The 14,707-nt window shown below is 37.9% G+C and overlaps 7 protein-coding genes across 7 annotated transcripts; 4 read left to right on the plus strand and 3 right to left on the minus strand.

The window, feature by feature from the left end:
* Positions 1–5: 5 nt before the first annotated feature.
* Positions 6–2,069, minus strand: BRETT_000825 (uncharacterized protein; the record flags this gene model as incomplete). Its single annotated transcript, XM_041279385.1, has 1 exon — positions 6–2,069. The coding sequence occupies one exon, from the start codon at positions 2,067–2,069 to the stop codon at positions 6–8; it is 2,064 nt and encodes a 687-aa protein (XP_041137599.1).
* Positions 2,070–2,420: 351 nt separating this feature from the next.
* On the plus strand, positions 2,421–3,623 carry BRETT_000826 (uncharacterized protein; the record flags this gene model as incomplete). The annotated part of the gene is made up of 1 exon (XM_041279386.1): positions 2,421–3,623. The coding sequence occupies one exon, from the start codon at positions 2,421–2,423 to the stop codon at positions 3,621–3,623; it is 1,203 nt and encodes a 400-aa protein (XP_041137600.1).
* Positions 3,624–4,177: 554 nt separating this feature from the next.
* On the plus strand, positions 4,178–5,581 carry BRETT_000827 (uncharacterized protein; the record flags this gene model as incomplete). Its single annotated transcript, XM_041279387.1, has 1 exon — positions 4,178–5,581. One exon carries the CDS (start codon positions 4,178–4,180, stop codon positions 5,579–5,581), a length of 1,404 nt encoding a protein of 467 aa, XP_041137601.1.
* Positions 5,582–5,751: 170 nt separating this feature from the next.
* Positions 5,752–8,661, minus strand: BRETT_000828 (uncharacterized protein; the record flags this gene model as incomplete). Its single annotated transcript, XM_041279388.1, has 1 exon — positions 5,752–8,661. One exon carries the CDS (start codon positions 8,659–8,661, stop codon positions 5,752–5,754), a length of 2,910 nt encoding a protein of 969 aa, XP_041137602.1.
* A 973-nt stretch (positions 8,662–9,634) lies between these two features.
* On the plus strand, positions 9,635–12,124 carry BRETT_000829 (uncharacterized protein; the record flags this gene model as incomplete). Its single annotated transcript, XM_041279389.1, has 1 exon — positions 9,635–12,124. One exon carries the CDS (start codon positions 9,635–9,637, stop codon positions 12,122–12,124), a length of 2,490 nt encoding a protein of 829 aa, XP_041137603.1.
* A 98-nt stretch (positions 12,125–12,222) lies between these two features.
* Positions 12,223–13,314, minus strand: BRETT_000830 (uncharacterized protein; the record flags this gene model as incomplete). Its single annotated transcript, XM_041279390.1, has 1 exon — positions 12,223–13,314. The coding sequence occupies one exon, from the start codon at positions 13,312–13,314 to the stop codon at positions 12,223–12,225; it is 1,092 nt and encodes a 363-aa protein (XP_041137604.1).
* Positions 13,315–13,630: 316 nt separating this feature from the next.
* BRETT_000831 (uncharacterized protein) lies at positions 13,631–14,689 on the plus strand (the record flags this gene model as incomplete). The annotated part of the gene is made up of 1 exon (XM_041279391.1): positions 13,631–14,689. One exon carries the CDS (start codon positions 13,631–13,633, stop codon positions 14,687–14,689), a length of 1,059 nt encoding a protein of 352 aa, XP_041137605.1.
* Between the last annotated feature and the right edge of the window lie 18 nt (positions 14,690–14,707).

Here is a 14,707-nt window from a genome sequence, read left to right on the forward strand (position 1 = left end):
TAGCACTAAAAGAAGTCTTCCTGTTCCTTCTCGTTATCTCTCGAACTTCTGTTTCTATAGCCATTTTCTTGACCATCACGGTTATATCTTTGATCCCTATTATATCCATCTGATCTTCCGGATCTCGAACCGTAGCGAGAACCATCCCTTTTTCCATACTCGGATCTTTCACCATCCTTATCATAAGAATTGTCTCTTCCATAGTTGTTTCTTCCGTAGTTATTTCTTCCATAGTTGTTTCTTCCATAATTGTTTCTTCCATAGTTATTTCTTCCATCACTATCTCTTCCGTAATTATTTCTTCCGTAGTTGCTTTTGCCGTAACTATTTCGTCCATAGTTATTTCTTTCGTTACGGCCAGAATTTCTAAAGCCACCAAAGCCGGAGCGGCCCAAATCAAAGTACCTAGATATCATTCGAGTGTCTAGACCCATTCTTCTTGCACGATCTGCAGACATATGAGGTTGCCTTCCTTCATCACCAGAAAGGTCCGTAAAGAATTTCGAGCAGTCCTTTGCAAAATTCTCTATGTTATAGTTTTTCAATGATTTTGGAATTGATGAGTAAAATGAAAGTTTTGAGAATGTCAATTGGCCAGCATCTAGTTCTTCAGCAGCTTCGTTCACCTTGGTCAAAAACTCTGGATCAGGCTCATATTTACTGTTTAAGGTGAAATTGTTACCCAATTTCTCAATAGCATCAACATAGCACATCTCTGGGTCTGTAGCAATGAGAAGAGCTTTTCCCTTCTTACCTGCTCTGGCAGTTCTTCCAATTCTATGTGTGTAACTTTCAATTTCATTAGAAATACCAATTTGAATAACATGTGTGACATTTGGGAAATCCATTCCCCTGGCTGCAACATTCGAAGCAAACAAAACACCTCTTTTAGCATTTCTAAATAATCTTTCCTGCGAGTTACGTTTACCTTGTGTAAGCTTTCCGTGAAGAACATATTTAGGTAACCCTCTTTCCAGAACATGTCCTGCTAATGAATGAGCAAAGTCAACACCAACAACAGTAGAATCAAAGACAATGGCCTTGAAATTTGGAATGACCTTATCATTATCATTGATAAACTGAAGGGCTGCTGCATAAGACTGAAATATACTTCCTGAATGGATTAACTCTTGGGTGATATTCTCGTTAACCTCGCATCCATTATCCACAATATCAATAAACGGAAAATCGGGGCCCACAGCATGCTTTGCCAAGTGTATGACATCATCATTTATTGTTGCAGAAAACATCATAGTCTTGACATTTCTCTGATCCTTTGAGTCTTCAGGTGGAACTTGTCTGTTTTCTTTTAAAGCCTTTATCAAGTCAATTGTCGCTTCCCTGAAATTACTGTTTAACAATTCATCCGCCTCATCAATAACAATATTATTTAGGTGCTTAAAACCACTCCGGAATGATTCTTCACTTTCGAATAAATCGGCAAACCTACCTGGAGTTGCAATGACGATCCGCGGAACGTTTCTCCTCGCCTTAAATGGACGAAGGTTCTCTCTTCTCGCTGTTTGTCCCATGACAAGAAGAAGATCAGTTGAAGTGTTGAATGAAACAGCGCCATTCCAAAGTTTCCTAAGTGCATTAAAGGTCTGAGTTGCTAAATCCCTTGTTGGGGAAAAGATAACTGAGTTAACGAGAGTATTGTTCGGAGGACGTTTGCTACGGCCATTAAGATCTTTTTCGGAAAATTGAGAAACCATGTTCTCAATTATCGGTAAACCAAAACCAAAAGTCTTTCCCGTACCTGTCTTGGCACGAACAACGATACCATCGTTGGAGTCGGAGAATTTATTCAAACATTCTTTCTGGACCTCAGTAAAAGTATCTCCAATTTTTTTAAAAGAGGATTTAACATTGGGATGCAACTTAGAATCATCCACTTTTAATGTTGGAGCGATTAAATCAGATGCAATTGGAGCTTTCTGATCCCCTTCAATAACGGTGCTGTTCCATCTTCTTGAAATCGGATTTACCCTCAGCCCAAGATATCGAAATTCACTGAAACCTTTCCCAAGCAACGCTGCGTTAAAACGAACCAAATGGAAAGATGTCATATTACAGCTGTTCCTTATGATATGTGTTTACACGGTTTTTGGAATCACTTCAGATAAAGTTCCCGATACATTATATATCGAGAGACGGAATTAGATATCTAAGAAACTGACCATCCGCGCGCCCTTTCCCCCTCGAGCGTTGTCAAGAAAATTTTTCATTCTGAGAGGTACCCAATCTGTGACTGCACAGCCTTATTGTCTGTTCAGTTTTCTAATCTGTATTAGTTCAACGAAATCTGAAAGTAAACAGATGGCACCTGAACAAAGTATTAGAAAGGTACAGTGAGAACGATAATCTAAGGGCTGATAGTTGTTTACTGGCGATGCTTTGGATGTGAGGATTATAATGCAATGCCGGGTAATATATTAATTTTAGGAACTGATTCCATTGGTCGGTTTCTTGCGTCGCAGTTCGCAAATTCACGAAAGTCGTACTTGGAAGTTTTTATGCTATTTGCAAATGAATCTCTAATGAAGAATTACAGTGCCAACGATTCCACTGTCAGATATGAAAACCATCTTTCCCGGCATAATCCACTGAAGGCATCATATTCACTGCCAGGATGTTATTTTCCGCACGGGTCAAATAAACAAATTCAGATTAGCTATAGCAAAGCATTGCGGCAGACTGATAGGAAATATAGTTCACTCGATAACAAGCATATTGACAACTTAATTGTCACAGACAGACGATATCAAACAGAACGAGTACTCAAAACGTATCGTGAATATATGTCTGGACGTACTAATGTGATGTTTTTAAACCCAGTCATTGGTGGGATAGAGAGAGCGGTCAATGCTTTGTATGGCAGCAACAACCTCTCTGATAGGCCAACTTTATGGATGGCGATGTCAACACATCTTCTACGCAATAACCTTGGTTTCTCGGTAAAACATTTAGGGTCTGGTGATATTAGAGTGTGTAAATGTCCTCCGATGGGATCATTCAACAAATTTTTCAAGAATCAGGAAGAGCAATTCCCAGATATCGATGAGCTTCCTCAATCTTTAAGATATTTTATGAAGCTCCCAATGCTACAATCGTTGTATTGCCCTTATAAATACGTGTACATGGCACAGGTTGAAAAGATGATTGTTGACTGTTGCCTATACCCTTTAACCAGATTTTTGAATGATGATCTGGAGGAATTTATTCGGGCAAAATCAGTCAAGAAGATGGTTAAGGACATAATCGCGGAATGCGTTTTGGTACTTAGTCATTTACAAAGAGTGCAGGCCTTGGCAAGTGTTGATCCTACAATGATAACAGTTCTCCGTCCTGACCGATTATATGAGTTAGTCATGTCTACTTTGAAATTAATGCAAGTATCATCTAGCAAGTATAGAAAGCACAATAATAATGACGTTTATGATACATTAAGAGGCGAAATACCTCTGAACGAGGTGCTGCCCGTTAATCTAGATATATATTATTCAAATGATCTTATTGTGGAACTTGGTCAAAAGAAAGATATTCCAACTCCCGTCAACCAGACATTGTTTGATCTGATGCACATCCAAATGAATTATGATGATTATAATATAATTCATTAATTCACGCACATTCATGTTTCCTGTATATATTTAATTGCCAACATTTACAAGGCATATATTGAAAATATTTAGAATTTCTGTTCGATTTTGGAAACGCAACCAAAAAATAAAAATGTACAATAAATATTGGCTTTAAAGAGATTTTATTTTCAAATTTATCATTCTATAGGAGGGTGAGTTACAACCTAAGATATGCGGAAACGTATAAATCCAAATTATGATAAATTGAGAGAGCTGAGAGCAATGTAGTACAACATTAATCTTTGCAACATTCCTAGATCACTTTCCCTTTTCAGATATTCGCTCCCTGGTCGCAGGGTAGAGACAAAGATAATTTTGACAAGATGCATTGCATCGGGCTCGTAAAAAAAAAAAATAAAATAAACAAAAAAGGGATTCATATGTAAAAAAAAAAGGTTAAAAAGGATGCTTCAAATATGATCTGGCGTTTAGTGTATTTTAAGACAATCCTAACTCACAACCCTAAGAAAACTGATACAAATTTGAAGGATATCATTTTTCAGGAAACACTTCTGCATATTTTTTACTCCAGTATGGTATTGGCGGAAACTGTTATTGATATTGAAGAGAATAGGAAACCCCTCATTGGCATCGATACAAACAATAGAACAATATCTTCTGGATCTATAAGAGTTAGACTTAACTCAAAAGAAATAGAGAGGATTTCTGACAATAATTACACTATTAGTGTACCGGCCACAGACAAAGAAAATGAACTACCATACCAAGATCTGAAGGATGAGGAAGAACTGATAAAATCGAAAAGCAAATATTCAATTAACCATACTGTTTCAATCAAAGAGAAAAATGGGGAAAACGTAGATCTCAATTTCTCAGATGATATATCCAAGCTTTGCATGTCATCACCAGGCAGTGACGTCATTGCACCGGCCCTTCTGTTCTACAGGGAAAGTTCCACTTCTTACATTCAACAATCAGTTATTCCAGTAACCGGTTCAGATGTATGCAAGTATTTGGAAACAGAACCATTTCAAAGGGATGATTCTGAAAACCTCACAAGAAATCTCTTTTGTGGATCGCTCTATGCTGACATACCAATACCAAGCTCGTGGACTGATAACGTAAAAACAATGAGTAACAAGGGAGACAGATCAAGAGATGATAAAGCAATTAAAGCATTTCAGTACGATGCTTTAGAGAACACATGCATAAGCTGGAAATCTGAAGGAACCGAAAAGATACTAGCGGAAAGAGGGTTTATAGACCATACTGTTTCCAATAAGTATGAGTCGTCATTGGGGCAATATTCAGAAACTGGAAATGAATACTCTTCAACAAGAACCAGTTTTAGAGACACGGACAAGTACTCAAACCTTCAGATAGATGAATATCAAATTCCATATTTCGATTTACAAAAGGAAATTGACACAGTGTTCAGCTGTTTGGACGAAGGAAAAAGAAAGACAAAAGGAAATTTGTACAAAAAAGAAGGAGAAAAGAGTATAAAAGCAATAGATCAAAAGAATACTCTGCTCAAAAAACCTTTAAATGGTATGAGCGGAAAGGAGTCCGTACGGGAAAATAAGAGAAGAATTAAGTCCAACAATACGAAAAACTTGGAATTCAAATATTCCCTAGAAAATACATCAAAAATTAAAAAGCTCACGAAAGCAAGCGGACCCAGAAAGAAAACTGGCTGCTGGACTTGCAGACTCCGAAGGAAGAAATGCAGTGAAGAAAAACCATCATGTAGGGAATGTATTCGATTGGGTTTGAAATGTGAGGGATATATGAAAGAAAGACCTGCATTTATGCGAGACCCATCACTGGCCCGAAGGATGAAGGAAGAGATTAAGAAAGTAACTCTTGCTCAAAAAAGAAGGGGAAGCAAGCAAAAATATGAGCGGGAGTTGAAGATGGGACAAACAAATCCCTTTGAAACCAACACTAGCCGATTAGAAAGGCAACCAATGTAAACACATAGTTATGTAAAGAAAAGAATACATATAAGGTCTAATATTATACAAATTGAATGCAAACATTCAACTCACAAAGAACGTTGTTAGTTAATTTACTTATAATTATATAGGTATACACAATATATTTAGATACAACATACCCTCGTACATCACACTTGTGCATGCATTTATTTGTGATATGTGTTGTCGAAATTCGAACCCAGTATTCCGTTTGAGGCAAACTTATCCTGAAAAGAACTTCCGTCATTGAGGAAACCATTGGCATTCATATTAGTAGAATTATTTCCGCTGCCACCTTGATAGAACGTTTGGGAAGACGAAATTGAATCATCCGACTTTCTTAGCGGATTAGACCGATCATTTTGCATCGGATGTGTTGGGTTTAAAGATGGTATTCCCATTCCCAAAGACCCAGAGGGCATGTTCATATTAAAGTTCAGAGGCGAGCTATTAAAAATGGGCCCAACACTATTGCTTACACCATCCATTGGATAGAAATACTTTTTGGGAAGATATTGAGAGGAAGGAGATGCCATACCAAATCCACCGTAGACATTCATATATCCAGCATTGAACTGTGGAGTTGAAACTTTTGAACTGAAATCTGTAAAGTTTACATTCGTAGGAACTCCCCCAATTGTGTTCGCAGGTGTCAGATGCCCATTTCCTAAGTTTATACCTGAATCTTGCGATGCAGTGCGCGTACTATCATTATCCAAAGAAGTTTGCGGTGATAATGATCTCGGAGGGTTGTTGGACCATATGCTATTGGACAAAATACTGTAAGAATTCAAAGATGGTTTCCGAACCTGAGGCATTGTCGGGCTTTCTGAAGCTGCAGCTTTGGTTTTGGACTCTTCTGGAGGTAACTGACCTTTCTCAACCGACTTCTTATTTATTAAAGTGTCAACCATTCCCACATACTTATTTACATCAATCACACCATTTTTATCTGTTCTAAGAGCTTCGGCAGTAAATAAGGAATCCTCCAAGCCTTGGCCATCTCTGATATCGAGCTCAAATTTCTGCTGAGATTTGGAAAATTTACCTTTCGATAGTATCTTTTTTCTATGCGCTTGCCCTTTGGAAGCTTCACGCTTTGTGGCATTCGTACCTGATTCAATTGATGATTTCTTTCGTGTAATTAATGTACTACTGGCCTTTTGAAATGTCAAATCTGTGTCAGTTCTATATTTCACAATGAACTCTTGCAAAGTTTCATCAAAAGTGATACCAACAGAATTCATCAACAAAAGCCTCTTGGCTAAAGTACCAACTGCAATTAACCTGAGCATGTTATCACTTAACTTCATGCTCTTATGAAACTCGTTAGGCAATTCACCAATAAGAGCAAGGGTAGCAGCTTCATCTTTTCTGTAAAGATGATCGTCATCAAAATCGCTCATATAGAAATTGATCGGCTTTAACTCTTTCAAAGTAACATCCTCTTTAAAGAGTCTATTCCGCTTAGGTCTGTGTTCAAACAACTTCTGGTTCGCAAATAAATCCTTATATAAACCTTGATCAATTCTATCTAACACGTTTGGATTCTCATTGAAAAATTTCTGCACATTATTATAAATTTCAGCCAGAGCAGTTGAGCAAGGCAAATTTTGCAACAAATAGCATTTTGCCAACTCACGCTCTTTCAGCCAACATAATAGAAGTCTAATTGTGGGAAGTAAACTTGTCGAAATTGCCGGTGACAAAGAACCCTTATCCCAGTTGGCAAGAACAATTTTCATTAATGTTAAAATGTAACGAAACATAAAGTCCAAATAACTGGAAATGATTTGAGGGCTTTGCTTAAGATCAGAGTGCGACATCTTTTTATCTATAAGCATCTCAAACATTCCAGTTAAAACTACCAACTGCTTAAAGTAGAAATCATTAAAGATCTGCTTATGAAAATCAAGCTCTCCCAAAAGATGATAGAAATCATTTTCAATAGTGGTAATATCATATCCTTTAACAAGGAGCCCATCCTTCATTCTCCACTTGTCCGGAAGAAAATAGTAGTTTAACAAAACCAGAAATTGGAGCTTTAATAGTTCCATGCGATCGTTCTTGGTTATTGTTCTCCGGTCCAGACCATTTCTTGACTCAAATTTGTGAAGAATCGGATTTTGTGTTGGTTGCTTTGCCAGAAGGTTTATCAAATTATTAAATCCAATCTTAAGAGGGCTGCTAGTCATCGATGACCTGACAAAATTGTAGACCACGTTGAATTTATCATCTTTAAAATTGTCAATGATTGCGATATGGTTGTAAGGATCACCAAGCGAAGGCAGAATCAACAAAGACAATTTGTAGAGCTCAATGGATTTGCTATAATTATTGTTGTCAGCCTTGGAAATCGCCGTTGAAGGTAAATATGTTTTTGCGACAAATGTCCTATACCGTGACAAATCACCTATATACAAAACACATTTATGAATGATATAAACTATCTTCGCAACTGTTTCGACTTCGGGTATGGTTTTGTCCTCTTTAATATCGGTGGAATCATCGAGTCTCAATGTTGAACAAACCTTTTTCACCGGAATGTAAACGCTTATATCATATTTGGAAAGTAAATTATGCAAAACATCAAAATAAAAGGATCGACAGCGACCAACAAATCTAACAAATCTATCGAAAAGCTTGCGTAGCTCCACTGTCGCCCCATTTGAATAAGATCCATTTCTTCGACCTCCATAACCTTTTTTTCCTCGGCGATCCTTCCGTTGAGGTTTTATCGTTTGCCAAAATTTTCCTTGAAAATACTTTATCGATGGATGATGAATATCAATCCATACATGATCAATCACCTCCTCAGGAGACAGATCTGAAATAGGCTTTTGAGCAAGTTCAAATGGCTTGGATTTCTCTAATTCGGAACCATCTTCTTCTCGAGAAATGTAGTCTATTATGTACGAGCCGCAGCGCGATTGCAGAAGAGACAGAGTTCCAAAAAGAAGCGAATCGTCCGTGGTAAAGGAATGACTAAAAATTTCTTTCATCAACTTCTTATTGGAAGCTATAAATTCATCCATGGACACATCTGCAGATTTTATTTTAGTATTCTCAGCAACCATCATCTATAACCATCTGTGGCGAATGTTACCGAGAGTAATAATGATAGCAGAAATGGTCAATGCTACTTTTTAAATGTGTAAAGAAGTCAACCTTAGATGAATTGAAGTATGCCAAAAAAGAAATGCGGCGGAGCAGATCCAATCCCAAATATTCAGAATTTTCTGCCAGTTGTGATAATGGATATGAACACTGTTTAGCCTTGAATTACCAAGAAACACCGGACTGATGAGAAAAAAAATATATATAGTCTCCGAATATCTGGGTTAGACTACTTTGAACAGTAAATGATGAACAAAAAAATACTCTAGTATGATCAGACACGCAAGTTATCACACAGCCGCTAGAATATTTAGATGTGGTTTGAAATTGAAACGAAATGTTATGTGTGAAAGAGAGCGGAAATACTTTAAACAGTGGAAATAAGAGCCAAACCGTAGGATGGAACTTGACGAGGAAGTGAAAAAAAAAAAATAAAAAATAATTTTGGCTCTGAGTAAAAAAAAAAAAAAAAAAAAAATAGGTCGGAAAAAATCAGTTTGTTTGAGCTTCCGAGATAGTGGACAGAGTTTTTCTTTTGTTTTGTCTTTCGTAATTTCACCGTGGAATCACATGCAAGGATGTGGCTGAGGATGATCGCCCTCAGCCGATTTCGGGATTCCAAAGAAGAAAGAATAAATATCAATGCGCCAGATAAGCTTGAGTAATACAAATCGTTTTTACTAAATCTTGGCTTTTCACTTAGACCGCCGACCTACTAATTTAATTTATAATAAGAACTAAAACGGATTGAACTTCTTTGATCAGACTCGATGAAGCACTAAGATAATGGATTCACTCGAACATATCAGCAAGAATCTACGGGATGTTCCCAGTAGTAGGTTGGTTTCAACCCAACTTTTGATCTCGATTGCTATGGGGCTATCAGCATTCCTGCTGTTTTGTGTTTTAAGATGTAGATTTCCAAATATATTCATGGCTCGAATGAATTATTTGACTGCATCAAATAGAAAGTATCTTCCTCCATCAATCGATCAACGTTCGCTATTTAGATGGATACCCACAATCTTCAAAATTAATGATGACGAGATTATTCAATACGCGGGTTTAGATGCATACGTGTTTCTAGGATTTTTCAAAATGAGCATAAAGCTTTTGACATTTTGCCTTCTTTTTTCTGCCGCCGTCATTTCTCCGGTGAGATACTATTTCACAGGAAACTATGATGATGATAATCCAAATAGTGGAGACCATTATAATGGAACCGCAATTATATCGGGATCGTATTTCGATGTGCTTAGGAAGAAGAAGTCTAAAAACGATTGGAATATCGGAATAGATATGGAAAGGCCATATCTTGGATTATACGTTATCTTTGCGTTTGTTTTCACTTATGCAACCATCTATTTCCTGTTTGATCACGCGAATAAGGTGATTAAGAAAAGACAAGAGATTTTGGGAAACCAATGCTCCGTGACAGATAGGACAATTAAGATTACAGGAGTTCCTCCAGAACTTCGGAATGAGCGTGCTCTTAGAAATACGATTGACTGCTTGGGTATTGGCAAGACAGATAAAATTGTCATTTGCAAGGAATGGAAACCGCTTGATAGACTTTACAGGCAACGGCGGTATGTTATGGAGAAGCTTGAAACTGCATGGGCTCAGTACTTGGGAGACACTATCACAACACATTCTTTCAATGTAAGACCGTTTGCGTCGAGTTCTTATGCCTTGAACAATAGGGAAGGTATGTATCAGGATAATCCGGCTGATGCTAACGATGATGGTGATGAATCCATTACTAGATCTGATAACTCTCAGGAAGGAGCAGTCAGCATCACATCAGATGGCCAAATAAGTGATGTTGAAGCTCAGAGAAGCACTCAGAATATAACAGATTTCCTCAGTCTTTCTGATTCTGCCACAAATTACCACCAAAGACCTTTGGTCAAGTTGGGACTATTTGGACTTGTTGGTCGGGAGGTGGATGCAATCGATCATTTCACACAACAACTGCGTGCCATCGATAATGAGATACTCAGTGCAAGAACAGACCATTATGCTTCCACTCCTACAGCCATGGTCACAATGAATTCGGTTGCTGCAGCGCAGATGCTTGCCCAGGCAGTGCTAGATCCCAGAATTAACTATTTAATAACGACACCGGCACCTGCACCTAGAGATATCATATGGGAAAATCTCACTATGCCAAGAAAGACACGGGCCTTTAAGCAGGCAGTCATAACTAATATCACTGGAATTTTAGGCTTCATTTTTGTTATTCCAGTCGGTTATCTTGCAACTTTACTTAACATGAAGACGATACGGAAGTTCTGGCCGGCCTTGGGAAACCTTCTTACAGATCATCCTTGGGCACAGGATCTTGTGATAAACTTGCTTCCGGTTTATCTTTATACGCTTTTAAACTTCATTATCCCATACATTTACGTCTGGTTGTCATCGAAACAAGGCTTTCTTTCTCATGGTGATGAGGAGCTTTCAGTCGTTTCCAAGAACTTCTTTTACGTGTTTGTCAACATGTTTCTAGTCTTCACAATGGCTGGAACAGCATCCAATTACTGGGGTTATCTCAGTGATTCGAAGAAGCTTGCATTACAGCTGGCCGCCTCATTAAGGAGTTTGTCATCGTTTTATGTAGATACCATTCTTCTTCAAGGTATGGGTATGCATCCTTTTAAACTTCTTTTAATGGGACAGCTTTTCCGATTTCCGTTCTTTCGGGCTAAATGCAAAACGCCAAGGCATTATCTCAACTTATACAAACCACCTCTCTTCAACTTTGGCCTCAATCTTCCAATTCCAATGCTGACCTTGATCATCACACTATTGTATAGCGTTATGTCCACAAAGATTCTCTCGGCTGGATTGGCTTACTTCATCGTTGGATTCTACGTTTACAAATTTCAGCTTATATATTCATGCATACATCCCCAGCACTCAACAGGCCAGGTCATGCCAATTATATTTAGGAGGGTTATTCTTGGCCTTTTACTATTCCAGCTAACAGTTGCAGGAACTTTAGCTCTTTCAAACAGTTGGGTTTTCTGCCTTTTTCTTGCACCATTGCCCTTCATAACACTTTCAGTGTGGTGGTTGTTTGAAAAAAATTATAAGCCTTTGAGTTACTTCATTGCTTTGCGTGCAATTGATAGCTCGGATAACTCTGCAGAAAGTGCTACTTCAACCGGAGTGTACAATACTTCTTCTGGTGGTGTTATGTCATCATCTCTCAACTCCTCTTCTTTACTGAACCGTCATTCCCATCAACTTTCTAAGAAAACAAGCACTATAGATGAAAGAAGAGAGTTCAATCAGACATACGTTTACCCAAACTTGGTTCAGCCGTTAGATGGGCCATGGCTTGCAATTGATAACAACCAGGTTCTGATGGCATCAGAAGATGGAATCACTCGCAAAAGGTTATTGTATGAAGAATGCTAGTCAAAATTTCATCATTAACTGTTAAAGATGGTCATAATTAACACCACTGTACTATGGAGACTCGTACTGTTAATATTTTACTAATATATCAAATCTATCTATAATCCCAAATATATCAAAACCTTATCCAATAGCTTCTCGCCCAACTGCACTTTCATTTTTATCTGCGTATACTGATCGGTAAAAAGATCTATCCAAGAGATGCCGTACCAATACTTGAATCCCAAATCGATGATGATATTCGATACCACGAATTTTATAAGCTCGCTAAGAAGTACGACTAATGTTATTTTCCAATAATGATTATTCTCGTTGTCTAGCAAAACAATATGCAGCCCTTCAACAAGCATCGCAATGTGTACAAACTGAATAAGAATCCTGGTCATGTTGAGAATCAGATTATCATATGGCCAAATTAACATCACAATAGGAAACAACTTGATCATATTTGTAACTAATATCGTTGTTGTGATAACCGCCACTGACCGCTCTAGAGACAGCTTGTTATCAGAAAATTTTGCCGTTGATTGTTCCTTTAAGTCTGAAACGGAAAGATCATTTTTTTTCGGGTCAGTGACAACAATCTGAAGGTTGGAATCATACTTTTCGTGATCGTCTGCACCTTTCCCAAATGATAAATATTCTCGAGAAAGATAGCACAAGCTGATATTAAAGCACATGCTTTCAATTGCTGTGATCGTAAGAAAGAAAACGTACTGTAAGGGACCATTGAGAACCTTTTGTATGACAAAGGAGGCTGTAGCTGGATTTTCTGCAAAGTTCTTTTCCTCGTATGCCCATTTAATGTAAACTTCAAATAAAAACAAGAGGATTGTTAATCGAATCACGTAACCATACGTATTCCAAAAGTTGCTTCCAGATGTCTGATTATCGTTATTAGACGCATTCTTTATACTCTTCTGCTTTGTCCTTGTCGTATCCAAATCTTTAAACCTGAAGTCATTGCATGGACATTCATACTTTTTATTTATGATCAAGAGGTTGTATATAGTATGCTTGTATGGTTGAGGCTTCAATAGCATCAAATCTATAAAAAGAAGGACTTTATCATATTCAATGTACTTATCAGCCACCTGATGACAATTGTTGCAGACAGCTAATCGTATATGGTTTCCCTTATATCTCTCGTATAATGAAGAAACAGGCGCCGAACAGTGAACGCAAATCATTCCATTCCAGATACAGGATATCTTTTATCAAAGCACCCGATTTTTTTTGATTAGAACTAGAATTTCGTTATGGATGGATGAATCTCAAGTTGATTTAGGTGAATCCAGTAAAAATATGTAACTTGGATTTTGCAAAATCACTTTTTGCTCAATTTCTTTTTCAATTCCTGCGTTAATATTTTTTTTTTTTAAATCCATCAAGTAGATGTATTCCAACTGGCGGAAACTTTATCCCGCTTACATTTGTGTCTGTTATATATATATATATATATATACGTACACTCATTAGACATTTCGAAGCGGACATTTGAACAAGATGTTCGGTCAGCATGGTTTTACAAATAGGGGTGCGAACTCCATGCAATCATTCTCGAACAGTCCGTTTTCATCAATTGCAAACTCTTCCACAAATCAATCTTCACCTTTCGGCACCACGGGAAGTGCGAGCAGCAATTTTGGATCTTTTGGTAATCAGAGCAGTCCGTTTGCAGCAGCAAATTTAAATCAAACAGGAACTGGATTTGGACAACATGGATTTGGACAACAAAATGCTACTTCAAATAGATTTGTTCAGGGTGGTCAAACAACGAGTAACGCCTTTAGTTCATTCAAGAGTACGCAGTCATTCCAGCCTTCATCAACATTTGGATCCAATTCCGTGAATCAGAATTTATTTGCTAACAATAGTACAGCAGGGTTTAAAGGGTTTAACACGGCGACTCAAAACTCTGTCAGCCCTTTTTCTAATGCAAATACTGGGGGAGGACAACTTGCAACAGCACAAACCACGAACGTTCAGTCAACTTTTGGTTCAAATTCTGCTTTTGGAAATGCAAATGCAAAACAAACTGTCATAAATTCATCACCCTTTGGGCAAATGGCTGCAAAGGCATCCAATACCCCACTGTTTGGTAGCAATAATAGTAACGCTAAGAAGCCTAGCATGTCGCCGTTTGGAAGTATGGGCTCAGTGAGCAAGCCACAATTTGGGACCAATACTACACCATCCTCATTTGGTAATAGTACCGCTACAAATACAGGATCAGGGTTTGGATTTGGCACACAATCAACTAGCAACGAAAGCCCATTTGGTTCACAGAATGGTCCAGGGACAAACACATTTCAAAATAATCATACTGGATCTGATGATAATGGCAGACAGCAGGTATCCCCGGGTCAATCAGGAAACGCTGCAAATACAACAATTCAACCCAACAACCTGGGAAATGGTATGGCAAAATACAAACAAGCTCCGGTAGACGAGAAACCAACTGAAACAAAGGACTTATCCAGTAATATCATTGAATACTTTAAAGCTGACCATTTTGATCTTGGAAAAGTTCCTGACATACCGCCACCACTAGAAATGTGTTGACCGACAAAATTACTTACT

The sequence above is a fragment of the Brettanomyces bruxellensis genome, chromosome 8, assembly GCF_011074885.1.
Source record: "Brettanomyces bruxellensis chromosome 8, complete sequence".
NCBI classification, from domain to species: Eukaryota; Fungi; Ascomycota; class Pichiomycetes; order Pichiales; family Pichiaceae; genus Brettanomyces; species Brettanomyces bruxellensis.